Source organism: Temnothorax nylanderi, unplaced genomic scaffold (genome assembly GCF_030848795.1).
Source record: "Temnothorax nylanderi isolate EJ_2023f unplaced genomic scaffold, tnyl_v1.0 TNYL_tig0051_pilon, whole genome shotgun sequence".
In the NCBI taxonomy this organism is placed as follows: domain Eukaryota; kingdom Metazoa; phylum Arthropoda; class Insecta; order Hymenoptera; family Formicidae; genus Temnothorax; species Temnothorax nylanderi.
In genome coordinates this window covers 777092-796062 of record NW_027249113.1, presented here as the reverse complement: position 1 = coordinate 796062, position 18971 = coordinate 777092, and the positions used below count along the sequence as shown (strand labels likewise).

Below are 18971 nucleotides of genomic sequence, written 5' to 3'. Positions count from 1 at the left end.
AATTAAGATCATTTATTGAAGATTAAAAATCAGATTGTTATTATTTATTAATTCAGATTATCTAATATTGAAATATAGTCAACAATAGTACTAAAGAATTAAAGATTTATACATATATTGCTATTGTCATTTTATTATCTTGTTATTTAGTATCTCGATATTTTATTATATACTTAAATAAAGATTTGCAGAAATAGATAAAGTAGGACGCATCATTTCCTTAATATAAATTACATTAAAATAATTCCGAAAACGAAGCTTTGCCGCGTTGAATGGCGATTAAAACTGCATCAACGTCCTCGATAACGTTTCAGAGTTAATTCAGGCTTCGAGCACCGAGGACAGGCCACTCGATGATCACGTTATCGTATCAAAAACTAATGAGATTTTGCATGAATCGTGGATTAAACCGACGCGGTTATACGGACTACTGGTGGTGTTGCCTTAGCATAAATCAGCAGCGTATTAAAGCACTCGCGTCCCGTTTCGACGATCGGACCGTTCGATTATCAGCGCCGAGCGAATCTGCTAAATCCGACAGCCCGTCTGCGAGTTCGCGCGTATCATTTTACGCCGCACTTTGTGGCAGCAGGTGCCTGCACATTCTCCTCGTCTCCGCGGAGCCGACACCTGCCTGCAGCGAAGATCGGCGAATAAGATCGGCCGTCTTCTGCCGTCGCGCGAAAATAAAAAAAAAGCGCGAATCAATCGACGTACGGTCTTTTGCAGCTCGGGATTCGGTCTGGCTACCGTATACCGTCATTATAGGTGATTCGAGTCTCAGTTACGGAAGCGACGGTCTCGCGTTTATTCCGACTCCCGTTATCCAAGCGAAGAAACGGCATGTAGAATTTGTAGAAGAATAGATCGAAACAATTAATAGACACAGCGGTGGCGGCGCGGCGCGGCGCGGCGTTACGTGTAGCGTAGCGTATAAAATATAAAATAATTGCGCATCGTTTGTGGCCCGACGAGCGAAAAATCTCCACTACACAAGTATCGGAATTACTCTCGGAGAGTTTTTGATCTTATGGTATCTTCGCATTGATAAATGAAATGAAGCATATTCCCCTATTGAATTTCGCGATGCTGAAAATAATTTCTCGTTAGGTCGGCGGCGGTGCGCGTATGTATACTTTGATGAGCGCGCGTCTCGTTCGGCCTACAATTAATTCTCGTAACGGCGGCGAAGGGAGAATGAATAAAAAATTGTAAATATAATAACGGGGCTCGTTCGTTGCTCGCGGTGTACGGCGGATACTGATGGAATTTGTATAGCGATACGAAAAAGACCGTAGCTGCGTAGGGATCGTTAAATGAATTCTATCCCTAGAAAGGAGATATATTCCCGCATTACTGTGTTCTTGATGCACGAAAAATTCAAGGGGTTTCACATTGAGGCTAAAAATCTTGAAGCGTAAGTAAAGCGAAAAGCGTTCTTCATTCTAGTTTTTCTCTTGTAAATCGTATATTTCGCATTTACACACAAAACACGCGCTCTTATGTATCAGGAAAAGCGACACGCGCTTATGGACACGTTCGTCGAACGCGGCTCGCGTTAAACGCGTCGTTTCGAAGTCTCGCAATCGGTACGAGAAATATTTAGCGTTTCGAGGACACCCTCGACGCCGGAATCGAGTATGCCACTTGTGCCGTAGTCGTCGAGAATAGAGTAGAGTAACGTGTGGACGTCATCGCGGCCATTAGAAGTCTTCGATCTCGTTCGCGACGGGCTCCGCCAGCCGCCACCGTTCTCCTGGAGGGTCCGTTCAAGGGTATCTCGGTTCGGCCGGCCCACGCCGCCGCTCTTCTCCGTGAGAAATTCACGAAACAAACGCCCGTTTGTGCTCCGATGCTGTTTCTCTTCCTCCTCTTCCTAGTCTTCCTCCTTTTCCTCGTCTTCCTTCTCTTTCTCTTTTTCTTCTTCTCCCTCCTTCGTTCGAGGTCGTTTTTGTTACGCGCGCTTACTCTTCGTCTCGTGAACAAGGCGCAGCGCCGCGTCGCCTAGTGCCAAGTGCTTCCTCCTGGACAGGAAGGATCCTCTCGAGACATCCTCGCGCGTCTTAGGACCGCCAAGCAAAGCATACCGTACATTTTTGACAACAGACACAGTCATCCGAGTTAGTCACTTAAAAAGGAGTTAGTTGCTTCGTACGATCGTTATGTTGGTCGGATTTTCCTATCGCAAAGAATATCGTGTACATCCTTATTTTTTGAACGCATAAATTAAATCTCTGTTAAATATACTAATATACGATCCATATATTTCTGACTTAAATTTACAGTAAATTTCAAAATATTCGAAGTGATGGAAAGAAAAGATTATAGATATATTTTATGTAAGTGCAAAATTGGCTGAAAAGATTACAAACTTTTTAAATATATTCGCACATATGTATATCAGTTGCATTTTATTATTATTGATATATGAGCTAAATATATTTTTTTTATTACTGATATCCTCTTCTAAAAATAAGTCCAAATAGCCAAGTCGTTTATAGGTACTGCCAGTAGATCTTTTGCACGATAATTATATTTTATAGAATTTCATCGTCGAAGTATCAGTGCATGATTTTTGGCGGCATGTGGTCGCGATGCGGTCACGTATGCGTTGCTACGTAGCGCGACATTACGCCAAGAAATTCGAGAATCAACTTTTTCCATCCCGTCCGCCCCCATGTGAGAGCGAGATTTCCATAGACGATCCCTCGCGCAATTTTACTTCCTCTCCGTTACCCTCCGCTGGCTGCACATCCTCTCCCCCCGTCTGGTTTGCAGGGAATGCACCGACGAGCGCGGGCGAGCGGGCGGGCAGGGACGGGAAGAAGGGATACGAGAAGCGGAGAGACGCGTAGACGGATAAAGGCAACTCGCGTGGCGAGAGGGGTCGAGGGGAGAGGGACAGACGAAGGGGTGGTTTAGCGTCTCCGCTATTCCTCCCCCCCCCCCCCATCGAGCAGGTCGCGCGCTGAGTGCGCTGGTAAAACAGCCCCTTAAAACGATTTTACTGCCGCGCACGGGGCGCAACGACGTCTAGACGCCAGGACCGTAAAGTTTGACCTACTCACCCCCGACCGGCCCGTCCCGCTCCGCTTTCGCCTCCTTTACCTCCTTCGCCGCCTTCCCAGTCGCTCTCTCGTCGATCCTTGTCGCTCTCGCCCCGTAGAGCTCGAGAGACACCAGCCGGTCCCTTAACTCATGTACCATGGACCTTGAGAAGTAGGCCAAAGGGTTGTTCTCCGGTTCTCGTAAAAGAGACTTCTAACCTTATAGGGTTGCTCGCGGTGCCTTTTCTTTCAATCTCCCGAGTCTAAAGAAACCATTCGCAACATCTGACAATCTCATTGATTGATTGTTTGAGAGACCAAAGTTCCGACATAAATTCGTAACTTTACGAATTGCAAGCGAAGCTCATTTTTGATTATGTAATAATTATTTATGAATATTATACGCGTTTATTATAATCTATTTCATTAAGAATTATATTATTAAAAATTATAAATTTTAATTATAATAATAAATAACAGTTGAATGTCTAAAGCCAATATAAAAATATCAAATTTATTTAAAATTACTTAATTTAATGTATTTACTTTTCTTTTTTTAATTAATCTTCCGTAACAAAAATTTGATATCGATTTAATCTTGTAAACGATTCTCGTTCCATTGAGAATGCTTCTCAATGAAACCGCAAGGATTTCGTAACTTACGCACCATTGATTTCGAGAAACGAAGGGTTGCCTTGCCCTACTGTGCCAATAGAAGAGGGTCGTAATGCCGATTGACTGTTTCATCCCCAGACACTTCGTTTCGACGGTGATGTATCTTTATCGAAAAGAGAATTTCCATTGAATTCGTCTTCAAACCAAAAGTATATGCATTCCAATTGTAACTAAACATCTCGAAAATGTTTTGAGATATGGTTTTACATGTTCTCCATTGCTATTAATCTAATAGAATACAATAAATAGTAAATTACATAAAATGTAGTGAATTGTCTGCGCGTACTACTGAATAGCTAGAAATATATACTTAATAGTATTTACAAATATTGAGACGTGTATGTATCAAAATTGATTTTTGCAATATATCCTGAAAAAAAAAATAAGAAACCAAATTTTGTCTTCTTGTGTCTCTCGTATTGTTGCATTTCATCCATTACCGTCTCTCATCCCCTTTCGCGACTTTAATCCGCGTGAATAGATGAGGAAACTGGGGCAAAGGGTTACCGTGAATAGGGGTGGCTGTAAAGAAAGGAAGAGAGAGAGTGAGTGAGAGAGAAAGAGAGATCGACCCTTCAGGAATTTCATTTCGACGCGTCCTCACCTACGCGACTCGTTTCTCAACGTATTTTCATTCAAGATGCTATCAGACCCCCGCGGCCGCAGTCAAGAACGATCGGTCGAAAAGCGATCGACTATATTTCGCCGAGAAGTGGAATTTCATTCTATCCTGGAATTCTCTCACGAATGCATTTTTTATCGCTATCGCAATCGAAACTGGGGTATTTTGGTTAGCGCAACAAATTCCGCGGGACATATTTTCGTCGATGAGTTCTCTCTCGGCGATAAATATACGTTCTTATTCAGTTATCGACGTCTCTCTATAATAAAATTCGATTAAGCGTATATTTTACGAATAACGAATAATAATAATAGCATAATTACTAATATATCGTATATATCATTAAAGGTAGCTTATCTTTTATTGCAAATTATAGTAAATACGAATCACTTATGTTCTCTGGACGGGTTAACCGCCTTTTCAGAGATTAACCAGATTAGCGTTGATAAATAAATGGCCACGGGCGCTTTTTTGAAATCAAGTTTTTGAAATTGCGCTTAAGGGATGTAATGTCGACATGCGCGAACGTTCCCTTTATGCAAACCGGAAAACTCGGTCAAACGTAAAGTTAGACCTAAAGGGAGTCACGTGGCCCTTTTGAAAACCGCCGAGTGTTTCCACGGTTCGCAGAATTTCCGAGAGCGTTCAAGTATCCTGGGACCTTTTAGCGTTAATTGCAATTTTTTTTCTGATTTCCCCACAAACGGAAATTGCGTTGTTAGTGCAAGCGAGAGAAACTTTCCTTAAAACGTTAAAAAAGTCTTGCGCGTAAAACGCGCGCAGCCAGCCATTTTCATAAATTCGTTAATGATAATTCATTCGTACAAGTTTCGCGAATAATCTATACGTTTGCAATTGACGTAGAGCGTCGAATAAAGTTGCATAAGGTGAAAGAGCCGTTAAAATCGCCATTGAGCATTGTCGCGAACTGTTAATCAAGTAGGCAGACGTTTTTTCAACGACGTTGGAAAAATGGCAGTTTTTCGCCGCTGCAGGCCGCTCGCGGGAAACGCATCGATCGCTGTATCGCGCCGAAACGACTCTGCCAGCGAGGAAATATCCCTTGGCGAGGAGCTCTCGCCCTACTCGCATCGTTTTTACAAGCGCGGAAAAGTGCAACGCGCGGCTCGTACCCTTAAATTTCCTCGCGCGCGCGCGCGCGCGCTTCTGCACCGCATCCGGAAGTGCTTCCGCTGGCCTCTCCCCGTCCTCAGAATACGACCCGGTGGTTAGCGCCGAAAAAAGGAGAACGCCGCGAGGCTCTTTCAAATAATTCTCTTCGCGCACTCGTCGACCCTTCTCCGCGAAACGAGCTTTTTACATCGCGCGGAAGCTTTTTGTAGGGAACGCGGTAATTTCTTTCGGTGTTTTTGATATTTTCGAGAACTAATTCAGGACGACGATCCTTTTAATCGAGCAGTCACGAATCGATTCGTAATTTTTGCCATGTCTGCAAATTTCGAACTATATACATAATATTAATAAAAATACGAGATAATTTTGATCTTTTTTCCGGATAAAATTTTTATCTACATAAAAAATTGTCTTAGTTCCATTAACTCTTAATTCTATTCTTTTTTTTTCTTTTAGCCAAATTGACTACACGTGGGTTTTCGCTTCGTCATTCGTTGTCATCATTCGCTTATGCAAATACTTTTTTTCCCACCGTTTATTTAGTGCTGTGTAGTCTTCGCATTAATTTTTTATCGCGATCGATGTCTTCGTGCTGGAAACAATGTGTTATTTTGTGGCTTAGAAACGGAATACGAAGAGATTGTTCCAACATTTACATCGCATCTATACATGCGGACCCTTCTGTCAGTTTGTAAACGTGTGTTAGCAATCGGAATATTGATACAAGAAGTATAAGGAAAAATCGACAATATTTTTAACAGAGGAAAGAGCTATCACTGTTAGCATTAATGATAATTAACGCTACGACAGAGTCGTACTGCGCGTCTGTAACGTAATTCTATCCTTCTCTTGCGTGTAAGCCCGTGTGTATGTAAAACGAGAGAGCGTGTAAATTTTAACGCCGTGTTCTCTCAGGCACGCACATAACGTTCTGGCGAAGCCGGTCGCCACGTGTTGCCTTCAGATTGCACCAAGTCGAAAGGAGAGACACGTAATGATGAACATTATAGAGGGAAAAAAGTCAGTAGGATTAAGGGCTGCGAGTTTAAAGTCGTTCGCGGGGTATGCAATTACCCTATCATACCTAAGTCTCACGGAGAAAGAAAAATCATTTTCTTATGATAAAATTGGAAACTTTCGATACGAATATTTGTAAGTTACTATTAGAAACAATATAATCTGTGATTATGGACGAAAATCACTGATTGTTTATTGGTCTTAAATATTTTTAACAGTACGTAATTACACATATGTATGTGTTCCAAAGTTCTACAGCACACAAAAATTTACTCTTTTCTGCAAAAAATTTCTTTTACATATATCGCACCTCTAGAAGAATACTGTCACAACTAAAAAACTCACAATTTTTAGGAGAAATGAAAGAGACTTTAATTTAATTTTTTTGACTTGTGAGATAATTAACGCAATTACAATTACGATATTTTGTTATAATGAAACTTATACTGTTTCTTGAGGAGGACTGGTGTGATTCACTTGTCAGTTTACTTATTCACTGACACTATTCAACGACTGCAACATAATCAGTTTAAGAATAACTACACTTCTTTAAAAGAATAGTTACACTTCTGTTTCGTGCAGCGGATTTCGTATATAGACTTGTGACATTATTACAGCACGTAGGTAACATTTTAGGCACATACTTTTTTATGAGCTTTAGCTCGAAATCGAAATTTTTTGTAGCAGTATTCTTCTAAGGGTGAGATATTATATTATACGAGATGAAGATTTTCGCTGCTTAATGTCAAGTTTATATACCTCTTTGTTAGTTTTATTGTACCTATTGGTTTCCACTTCTTTCATTAAAAACGTATGACTTTCAAACGATTGAAGCGATGAAATCTGAAAAATATACGCGGGGGACGGGGGTAATAAGACGGAGAGATAAAAGTAACGGTAAATGACGGAATAAACGTCGAAGCGACGAGAGATATATATTTTCCGCTGCGGCAGCATTCGGTGGCAGAAGTTGAAAGGGGTTGAGCTGGATGGAGGTGGTACGGTAGGTAGATGCAGGTGGTGGTTGGGGGTGTAGGAGATTGGAGATTCTAGGTAGGTAGACAGGCAGACGTATAGGTTTATGGGTTTCCGCGACCAGGCCGCGGCCATTCCGCGCGTCTGGAGCACGGCTACTTTCCCCACTATTCCCTTCGTCTGCCCACCCCTATCGGCTCCTCGCAACCCCTGTCGCGGCGGAATCGACGGGGGTGGTTGTAAAAATTTTACTGCGAATTGTCTGCAGGCCCGACCCGCCGCTCGACGTTACGACCGGGAAAAATAGGAAACCCCCGGGAAACCGGCGGAAAAACTCGTCTGGGTCAGATCTCTTCTCTCCGCCTCTGTTCTGTCCCCCTCCCTCTTCCCCCTTCCCCCGTCTCCGCGTCCTCGCGCGCACCATTTGGGTCAGTGATCTTATCAGCCGACGATGACATCGCGGCTGGCCTCGTCCTCCGTTTCGGAGGATTTCGGCTCGTTCTGAAACTTTATGGACTCTGAAGATACTAAGGATGTGTTGTATATCGTATCCTCTTTCAGTCTATTTAAGCGCCACTCGGTTGTGTTAACATTCCGATGCCACCGAGACATGTGGAGTGGAAACATATTTTTGGATCGACGATAAAACACGTGAACAAAATTTGAAAGTAATATTAGTTACAATTATTATTATAATTATTATCGTTGCTTATATTTATGCATGAGGCAATGAAGATTACTCGTTGAAAATATTACTTTTATAGAAATAATTATTTTAACAATATTAACTCTTAACTTTTTCGTAATTATTACCTTAGAAAAGAAATCTTTGATATCTGTCAGATGATCGGTTTTATTTTCACGAATTTGAAAGAAGAGTTAAAGGACGGCTGGCAAATGAAGTCACGAAAATTCCAGACGTTCGGGGGTTATCAAAATCAGCGTATCCCGGTAGCTCGCTGAGCGACGGGGGAGAAAAGCGAGCGCGTAAAGAGCGAGGAGAGCGAGAAACGCCAACAATCTGGGGCCAACTGTTGAATTTTATCACTCTCGGTGTCCCTTCCCCCCCTTTCTCTCTCGGCACCCGCATGTCCAAGCCAGGAGATGAGGTGCGAGGGGAGGGCAGAAGGGAAACGAGAGTCATGGACCACATGTGCCTCATTGGCCACCCTTGCGCTCCTCCGCTCTGGGCCTAAAGGACAAAAAAAGCCACGAAAGCGATATGGTCCCACTGACACTCTGTGGGAAGACACGTGTGTCTTGCATATTCTTAAATGAATAGCGGCGTCGGAGGGTCTTTAACCGGAGATAGTCGCGCGGAGGAAGATACTTTACTTAGGACGGAGGAATATTTTCAGTATAGCTGAGAAAATTCCCCTATAATAACTTTCCCACCTTCTGTGAGAGAAAAAGAGATGTATAATATTTTTACAAGAATTAAATGATTTTTAGGGATTATATGTAAATTATTTTTGCAATTTTGAAAACGGTTAAGCAGCATTTAGAATTATAATTTTTGTTATTTTAAGCAATTAGATAACTTACAATTAAATAGCTGATTAATTAGATAATTTGACAAAATTGGATATCCATTGTACTTTATACTTATTAAGGAAAGTCCATATGGAACGTATCATCGATTCATTCTCTTATATAAGTAACTTCAACATCCTAATTTCTGATATTGAATAACTCGTTAAGCCATCTATTATATTTTCGCTTTAGTATATATGACTTCGCATTTATTAGATGATAGATTTCAATTCTGATCTTCTTACGACGTTTACATACAAAAAATATTCTTAAGAGTGTTTATTTTAAGGTGCATACATTGCGATGATACATCTTGCACAATTCCTCTAATTTTTCTTTTGAACATGTATCGCTCAAACTTTGTTCGTTCAAATTTCTTCTCGGAGTATCGATTTTCAACTCATCTGATATTGCTGTATGTTATGTATTCAAATACTCATCGCGATTAACACTCGCCTTCTTTGAGAGGGCTAAGCTGGTCACTCCTTTCGTTTGTATCTCGTAATTTCGAGGATTGCCCGCGCTATTGACGTACGAGATAGTCGTTTCTCTTTCCCTCCTTTAGGGCCACGTGTGCCACGTGTGCCGCGTAACCCTTGAACGGCCGAGTTTTACCAGCTGTCAGCGTCCTATCGGACCGAGTAACCGTCGACCGTTCATCGACGAGACGATCTCCAGTCCCGCTCTATCAGAGTGGAAATCCGAGCTTCTGGTTGGGTTACCGCGGAACGACGGACGTTCGTTCCTTCACCCCCCGGGCGCGGCGTATCTCATTGGATTCTCGATGTCCCGTTGGGACTCACGGGGTCGTAAGCCCCCCCAAGACATCCCTGTCATCGAACTCTGTGGACGACAGGTCCCCGGACTTGGCTTGGACCGCCAGCCTTTAACATCCAAGTTGAATTTGTCCGCGTGATATCGTTACCAATGCAACGTATGCAAAAATATTCTCAAATATTGTTGTTTGTTGCATCTATTTGCAGTTAATTAAACGTGGGGTTCAGCTTATAAACCGCGATGGCGCAACTTGCACAATAATCGTTCGTAGAAACGGCGCGCGATAAATGTAGGTAGGTACTCACTCGTACGTAGCTTACGAGAAACTTGGGATCCAACTTTTTATAGGTCGTGCGCCATTCATGCGCGTTCCCGCATATGCGAATTTTGTTCTTCCAGCCGAGAAGGTATCATACCAATTTTTAATCTGCCTAGAGATTATTGCAGCGACGAGGAGACGACCAGAAATAAGAGAAGTATAGCGCGAGTAGAAATAATAATCTATTAAGTTTCTCTCCTACTTCGCGACATTATTATATTTAGACTGCAAAATCTATTCTCAGTCGTTTAAACATTTGACATTTTAGGCCGATAAACGGGCTATGTAATTTAGATGATTACTACATTTTGTTCGAAGCGGAAGGTTGTATTAAATCGATAGTAAGCATTTCCATCCGCTCTACCCGCTACATAGCAAGAAGTCGCGGCTACATCGTAGTTCCCGGTGAACGTAACAACGTACTACAATTTGCATTAACACATTATGAAGTAAACGAGGCTATCTTATTTGCATAATAGGCGAGAATTGTGGCTACCGATTGCTGTCGCTATCACGAAATCGATGATAAATCGTTCGTCTTAATCGAATCGTTTGCGAAGTACGAACGGAGATATATTGTCCTACTTTCCCTCTCTTATTATCTCTTCTACGAACGACTGGACAAACGGGCATGATTCGTGAACGGCGAAGAATTGTAATCCCGAACCGTTCTCTCTCTCTCTCTCTCTCTCTCTCTCTCTCTCTCTCTCTCTCTCTCTCTCTCTCTCTCTCTCTCTCTCTCTCTCTCTCTCTCTCTCTCTCTCTCTCTCTCTCTCTCTCTCTCTCTCTCTCTCTCTCTCTCTCTCTCTCTCTCTCTCTCTCTCTCTCTCTCTCTCTCTCTCTCTCTCTCTCTCTTTCTCTCTCGTTGTCGCGCCACGACCCGCCTCACGTGCCACGTGCATCCACTATTCGCGACCGTGGTAAACAAACTGCGCGATGCATCCTCCGATGCTTCGCGCGTCCGAAAGCCGAGCGACTCCGGGGCAAAAACAGAGGATTCCGCGGGACGACCGCGGGATAAGGGCTCTACTCTGAGATTTTTTACGATCCTCTGCTCTCTCGGTCGTCCCGCGCGACGCCGCGTCGCGACGCCGAGCAAAGAAAAAGAGTGACGTCACGCCGGGCTAGTCTGTTGGGCTAGGTCGTGGCACTCCTTGCATCCCGCCTTCTCCACCGCCACCTTCTCTGCCTCCTCCTCCACCTCCTCCTCCGCCGCCTTCTCGTTCTCCTGCCGCCTCAACCATCGACTTCTCTACCCGTCCTCCTCCTACGAACGGCGCGCGACTCCCGTGCACCCTCTCGCCCGTCTCTCCGCACCGCGCCGCGCCGAAAAAAGCAAGGCTCGCAAAAGGACGCCCGGCGTCGTGGCGCTCTTTGGCTGATCAATACCCGCCGCCTCGTACGCGGACGGACGGTCACGCATGTGCACGGTGTGGGCCGCTCTCTTTCTCTTTCTTTCCCCCTTTTCCGTTTCGGTACTGCTTTGCCACCCACCTCCGCACTCCTTCGCCGCTCACCCATCCCTCTCTTTTATCCGACTGTCCCTTTCCTCGTCTCTCTCTCGACCACGTTCCCTTTTTCTTCCCTCCCTCCCTCTCACCGCGCCGTTACGCTCGTCTTTCCCGACTCTCCGTCTTCGTCTGTCCTTCTCTCGCCCGCCGCCGCGCGTTCCTTTTCTCTTGTTATCTCTTCGTCTTTCGCGCTCTCGATTTTTCTCCCCCACTTTTTTTCACCGTCCCCTCCGATTTTTCCTCTCCCTTATGCCTGTCTACTGTCCTTCTTTCGTTCGTCTACTACCACCGACTCCTTTCTTTTACCCCCCCCCCTTCCCCCCGCGCCGCGTTCTATCTTCCTCCCTTTCGTCCCTCTCTACATATCCTCCCCCCCCGCCGCCTCCGTAGAGACGGCCCGATTTTTTCCTCCCGTTTCCTCGGCTCCGACATTTTTTACACCTTTTTTCTCCCCCTCCCCCTCCTCCGACGGCTGCCCATGCGCCGCTCTTCCCCGCCATCGGAATATCGCCTCGAGCATCCGCTCCGTCTCCCTCTCTCTCGTGCCGTCACATACGCACATGGTCTCTCTCTCCCTCTCGTCCCGTCTATCCTCCGCCCTTTTCCTCCTCTCATTCGTCCACCTCTCTTTCATTTTTCCCTGCCTTTCACCCCCTCCCTCCCCTCGCCTCTGTCTTTCTCTCTCTTCTGCCCCTCTTCCACCCCTGCGGCTCCTATCTTTTTGATTTTTTTTTCACAGCTACCCGACCACCTACCGACGCCGCGCGTCGGCGTCCTTTTTCTATCGGGACGCTCTTCTCGACCATCGGCTCGACCACGTACTCGCCGTACACACGTACGCTCGCAGCCTGCGCGCGAGAGGGAGAGACGGAGAGATAAAGAAGGGCGTAAAGAGGGAGCTTGTGGATGTGGGAGGAAAAGGAGGACCGAGGGGTGCGCGAGAAGCGGGAGGGTGAGAGTGGGTGGCGTAGAACGGGATGGGAGGGGGGGGGGTGAAACTGGCTGCAGTGCCTGGATGCGAGCTAAAATGTATTTTTTTGTCTTTTTTTTTCTTCTTTCTCTATATCTTCCCTTCGAGCGAGCCGTGGTAGGTTGGATTACCAATCCAGAGCTGCCTCCGGCACGTTCTTCTCTCTGTCGGGCACGTAGGGCGCTGGACGTAAGGGCTCGGCGAGCTGGTTCTGCTGCCGGACACAGCACTTTAATACGTATCGTTGATACCGATATGGAAATTATCCAGCTGAATTTTAACCGCGTTGCGCGCACCCACACACGGGAAACTGTGCCGGATTCAATTTGGATTGATCACGGTGTATATCCACCGCTCTTGATATTTCCAGTACCTGCAGGAACAATCACATTTTCGCACGACAAGACATTTTCTAAATTACTTCTAAAGGAAAATCTGATTTTTATATATTCTCGTGTGTATTGGAATATTTTCCTGGAAAAATACACATCTTGATATTTGTCTTACAGATATGGTTAATATGTAGCAATATCTAATATATGATTATAATCTATTTTTCTTTATCTCTCTTTTACTTAGGAATTACTTTAAATTAATATAGTCCATTTACGTGCGAAAGAACAATTGCGAAGAAAGATTTAATAAAGGTCCGGCTTCTCGTTATATACATTATATAAACTATATTAGGAACAACCAATATAGTTTATTTCGATTAGATCGTTGGAATCGTTATTCATAATTACCAACAAGTAATTATGAAAAATAATTCTAACGATCCAATCGATTTCCAGAGTTGAAATAAATCATTGAGATAAACAGCGTCGCTAAGTCGCAAAATAAACTCGTTAGATATCGACAATTCCTTTCGTTTTACGCATTAGATAAACGCGTTAGATAAAGACCTGACATCATCCGGTGGAGATCCTGATTTTAGAATGGCCGTCTCCAGGCGATCCGGTAACACATGGTTGGGTTTAAGGAACGAGATCTCCTTGCACCTCAACCCCTACCGTCTTCCCCTTATTCCCCCAAAGTCGATTGCTTTCGAACGTATGCGCTTTCCATCCACCTCTCTTCTCTGGTTTCCCGTCTTTAAAATAGACACGAATATCGTCCCATAGACTTCCGCCGTAGATCGAAAGTCTCCGTGTGTTTGTAAGCACCTTCCTCGTCGTCCGTCCTACACTGCACGATCTTCGTGGAGAATCGCGAGGATCTTCGGGTCATCATCGACGGTCCACTCTTGATCTATGGACGCGTATCTTCGCCCTATCCCGGCGAGCTTACGCGGGTTCCGGCGGAATCGGGATCGTTTGATGAGCCACCTGTAGCGCGAAGGGCCACCACCGACCCTTCTTCAGGACGGGCACACACCGATCTTTGTCCCCTTTTCGGGGCCACGATTCGGTCCATATCGTCGTCCGTATCCAGTACGACTTCTTTGACCTGTATATATTTAAGGCTATATTTACGATGCCGCCGTAAAAACGGTTTGGCATAAATATCCCTTTCGATATCGCGCGTCATGAATACAAGATTTTTCGTTGATATGAAATACTTCTTCTCGATCTTCATAGCGCGAGTATCTTTATTATTATCGTCAGATATATTTTAAATTTAAATGTAATAAGAGCAGAAAGTAGAAAGTAGAAAGTATGTAAATTACGTCATGAATCATACGAGATACATTCAACAATCTATCATTGGTTCGCCATCATGTATTTTTTTCGTTATATGCGTTAGCGAATGACACAGAATATACTTACACAGCGGCGTTTTCGACGCTTTAAATATATTTTCTTATTCATTTATTGATCCTCCGGATACGAACAACATGTTTTTCGCGATGCACGGGAGAGCTGCTTTTATATCACACAAAACAGTGGATGCTTTTATATAATTGAGAATTGATATTTTGTACGGGAAGATATTTCTATTATAACTCTGAGAAAGGTACACAGCGTGTCTTATATATTTTAGAAACTCGGAAGGAAAGTAGTTCGAACTTTCGAGGTTTACGAGGCTCAGTCGGTTCCGAATTCTCGGGGAGGCGTAGTACGCGACCTGACGCGGGTTTCGTCGAAATGCGGAAGGTCATGCCGGGGGGGATGGATGTGGCTTGAAGGGTCGTGGGAAGGGAAACGGGGTCATCTTTCGACGGCTCTTGTGGTCGCCCTATATGCGTGCCACTATTGGACCATCGCATCGCAAGGTGGCGCGGACAATTAATCTCGCGGAAGCACGCTTCTGGTAATTAGCGAAACGTCGAATAATTTATGGCGAATGAAATGAGGGCGCATATGTATAACATTAGAGATCCCAAGAATGCGTATTTCCCGCTATCTGATATCGTGTTAAGTACACGCCGTGCTTAACGGAAGAATCGAAAGTAAATTGGACGTCAAGAAAAAGGCAGTTTTTAAATATATTGCAAATAATATATTGCATTTAATGAAATTTATTTTAAAAAGTGAAAATATTAAAAAATATCGTTACAATCTCTCTTCCTCCATTCCTATTTCTGTATATGCATTTCGTAAATTTCATCTTCCTAAATTAATGAAGGATTAAAGTTAGTCAGTTGGAAGTTGATGGAGACACTTGCTGAAACTAATTAGCAACACTTTCTTCTGTGTTGCAGCAATGCGCCCCGCACGACAAGGAAAGCGACTACTGGGGTGGCGGCAGGGGCGCGAAACAAGGTTACGAGGTGAGACAACCCACTTCGAAATATTTTAGTGGTCTATTTCATATACACGGCCGTCGTGCTAATTCTACTTGGTGAAGCGCAGCACTTTCTGTTGCAGGCGAAAATGAACGCGGACCATGGTCAGCTGCAGAAAGGTGAGTCTCTAATGCTTGTGTATGTCTCGTTACCTCCCCATGTATACTTTCACGCAGTTTCCGCGGATTGACGTTTCCGTTCTTTATTATTTAAATCATTAGTCTGTCAAGGCTATACTACATATATGTATGATTACTGGCATAGAAATGCGACAATGTGATATTAACGCAGGTTACGATAAAAGACAATATTTTATTTAAGTGAAAAGGTTTATAAAGCTCCTAACATCAATAATTGTTCATGTAATTTCGGGAGTTTAATTTTGATAGACTCTTGCAATTATATAGATATTAAACTATTAAAATATTTAATGTTGAAAACGACAAAACTATGGCAGGGATAGCGTTTAATAAAAAAATCTGTTGAAGAAAAAAACGACTGCAAATTTGTCAAAAATGGCAATCGGACATACATATGTAAATGACTAACATCCGGGACACTTCGTATATCATCATCGTGAATCGCGACGGAGATCGAGGAGTTGTTTATCTGAAAAATTGGGATCATCGTGGGCAGTTAAATCACGCGATGCCTCAGTCGAGACTTCGCCGTCTCGCTTCGTCTCGGTGTATGTTGGCGTCGCGACCTCGCATCAGATGCAAACACTTCCTAAGACCTAACCGTCGTCGGGGCCGGGAACCGGTTGTGACTGCATGCGTGACGTAAGATCGCCGATTAGGAGCGAAAGAAAAAGTCGGAGAAAAAGAGTGGGGACACTGCACCGAGCAAAAAATACGCGCGAACCTGAATTTATCGGCGGACCGTACTCTGGATATGTATATATAACTGCACCCGTGAACATCCTTTTTTTTACATGTAGAACCTTATTTTTCGCTTGTTGACGTTATTTAATTTAGTTTCTCGATTATTTATTTTTTATTTTTTATACGATTTTTGAATTTATTGAATATGTTTATACCTACGAGAGGCGTGGTTTGTATAAACGAACAAACAAACAGATTCTTTTTATAACATACATGGGTGCCATATTTATGTAATATACAACTTATTTTATATAAAAGTTATATAAAATGTTAGAAACTTATATTGATGTTCAGTACAAAGACTACAAAGATGATAAATAATCTCATGTATCCAGTTTACCTCAATTTATATATTTTTTGGAACTGAAAATCGATCAAAGGAGAAATTGGCGGAGTAAACAGACTGTCTTAAATTGTACAAGTCGTGTTTTTCGTAAAATTTTAGATTCTATTCTATTCTCATTTAACCATTTTCGAAGGATATCAAACTCGAGATGGACCGTATACACGACACTGTTCCCACTGTTAGTGGGAGGAATTGTAACATCAAACTTATGAGATGAATGTTTTTTTTATCAGGTAGGTTTTTTGATAATAATCCGACCCAGGTAAATCTGATTCGTCGTTGTTTCTTCCTTGCCTCCTCCTTATCGCCGGAAAGGATTAAATCGGTAGTTTTGTTCGTAAAAGGAGAGGCATGTTTCAATACATGTTTTTCACTGCCAATGGCACGCGCGCCTGACCGGCCTAGATTGGTCATTTACGAGATAAGCCAGCCCGCCACCCTTCCATTCTCGTCAGGATCGACGGACTTCTCGTCAGTGATTCATGCCATAGAAAAACGCAAACCTGTCAGGGGGAGAGGGAAAAAAGTTGCACGACCACCTGCAACATTTCCCTCGATATTGCCCTGTAATTTGACGCGTTTGCCTCCGCGACAAATATTATTGCAACGATATCCGACGTCGTCGTCATCCACTGTTATGTCATTATCCGGTTAGCGCGGAAACTGTTCTTATTGAGCGATTAAAGCAAAATTTATTACCGCGATATTTTTTCCTTTTTTTATCAGTCCTTATTACTTTATTTATCAGTCTTATTTGATTTTATCACTCACTATTTGACAGAATTTCTAGAATGGAAGATATATTTGGCCTCTATCTCTATTGCTACTATTTTCTGATGATTTTAAATGATCATTTATTTCTCTCTGATGTTTGTCCCATCTCTAATTTCGCGCGCGCGTTTTTCCTATTCTTATCGCCTATTAATTCACCGTTTAGCCGCGAGGTCGAATTCACGTCGATTCAACGTTACCCGCGTGCACGATCATTATTACATCGCGTGTCTCAAAATCCAAATTTCTCTTTCATCGGCGGAACATTTTTCGCGCTCCGTGCCCATCGGGCTCCGACGTTAGACGGGGCCCTGAAATTAGCCGCCGGCCTGGCAATTGCGCAAAGACCCTCGACTATTCGTTAATGTACGGATCGCATGACGCCGAAATTTCGGGGCCCCGCGCAACAGCGGAGGAGGCGAAGGATATGTGTGTGGGACGACGGTGCCTCAAGGCCCCCTCTCGCGACCCGTCTCATTATCGTATTCGCTCGTCAAGTAAATGCGAGTCGCTCGTTTGGAAATTCCTCGCCCGGCAGCCTCCGGGAGATCTGTCGCGATACACCAGCCTCGCAGCAAACGCAGACGGGACGTGTCGCAACGTGCACGTATATGATTTATTTGACCGGCGAGTATGTATTTTGACGAGAGTCGAATTTTCGAGAGACCGTAAAAGTGGCTGACGCTCCTCTCGTATGACGATCTTGTCGGGAGAATATTTCTCTGAAATTTTATTGACCCTTAATGCAAACTTCGCGAATTCATTCACCTCTCTGAGATTTCCATGCAATATTTTTTACATAAAAATCTGCATTTTGATTTCCTGTATTAATTAATAATTCTCTCAATTTATTAAAAATTATTAGTTTTTATTTAGTTTCGCATTATTCATCAAAAAAAAAATGGAAAGGTCGATCATTTATAACCGATAATTTATTGGAACTGCGACTTTCGAACGTAGCTATACAGGCGCACGTGTAAATTTTTTAAACATAAAATATCGCGAATTATTATTGAAGCGTTAAGAGAAGATAAGATTGCGCGCCGAGACGCGTCTCTTTCCTCTGCCTCTCGAAATCTTAACGCCACCAGTGAATGACTTTAATGATCATTGAGTAGGTACCTCGTACGTAACTAAATCCGAGACGGTACTTCCTTCACATTCTCGGTCCCGAACATCTCGCTTGATGTAACGATGGAAGAGACCCGCGCGGCTTTCACTTATCTTATGATTTATACCCTCTTTCCCTCCCCCCTAATTATTAGGAGATATTTTCATCCGAATCGTTAAAACGGAGAATCGGATTACACTAATTTTAATCGAGTTAATAAAAAATTACTCGCACTTCCGCCTCCTGACGGGTTAATGGAGGTTTTTTGGGGGGAAATACATCAGCGAAGGTACCTTCGTAATAATTTTACCGACAACTTCCTACGTCGCGGCAGGAGGATCGTGTCCCCCCATCTCGTGTTACTTCATAATGTACAAATGAAATATCCCGTGAGTAAAGAGGACGCGGGAAAAAAGCGTTATTCTTTTTTTTTTATAACGAACGCTACCTGCTTTCCTCTCTCGAGATCTTATTTCTTTCTGTACGAGCGCACATACGAGGAAACGGATTGCACTTCGTATTCGAAGGGATAGAATCGGCTCGTAAACAGGTCG

At 43.5% G+C, this 18971-nt stretch overlaps 1 protein-coding gene and 1 long non-coding RNA gene across 4 annotated transcripts in view; one reads left to right on the top strand and one right to left on the bottom strand.

Annotated features, from left to right (window-relative positions):
• Positions 1-18971, top strand: part of LOC139772568 (zinc finger protein rotund) — a 162517-nt gene that overhangs the window by 65795 nt on the left and 77751 nt on the right. For 2 of the 3 annotated variants that reach the window (XM_071706377.1, XM_071706375.1), the window contains exons 3-4: positions 15222-15290; positions 15373-15424. In XM_071706377.1, coding sequence (XP_071562478.1) covers positions 15222-15290; positions 15373-15424 — 121 coding nt within the window. The remainder of the gene's footprint in view (positions 1-15221; positions 15291-15372; positions 15425-18971) is intronic. The other variant, XM_071706376.1, reaches the window with a different exon arrangement.
• Positions 2243-18971, bottom strand: part of LOC139772589 (uncharacterized) — a 64100-nt gene continuing 47371 nt past the window's right edge. The window contains exons 3-4 of the long non-coding RNA XR_011718169.1: positions 3715-3825; positions 2243-3310 (exon numbers count right to left, since the gene is read on the bottom strand). This is a non-coding gene — a long non-coding RNA (uncharacterized lncRNA). The remainder of the gene's footprint in view (positions 3311-3714; positions 3826-18971) is intronic.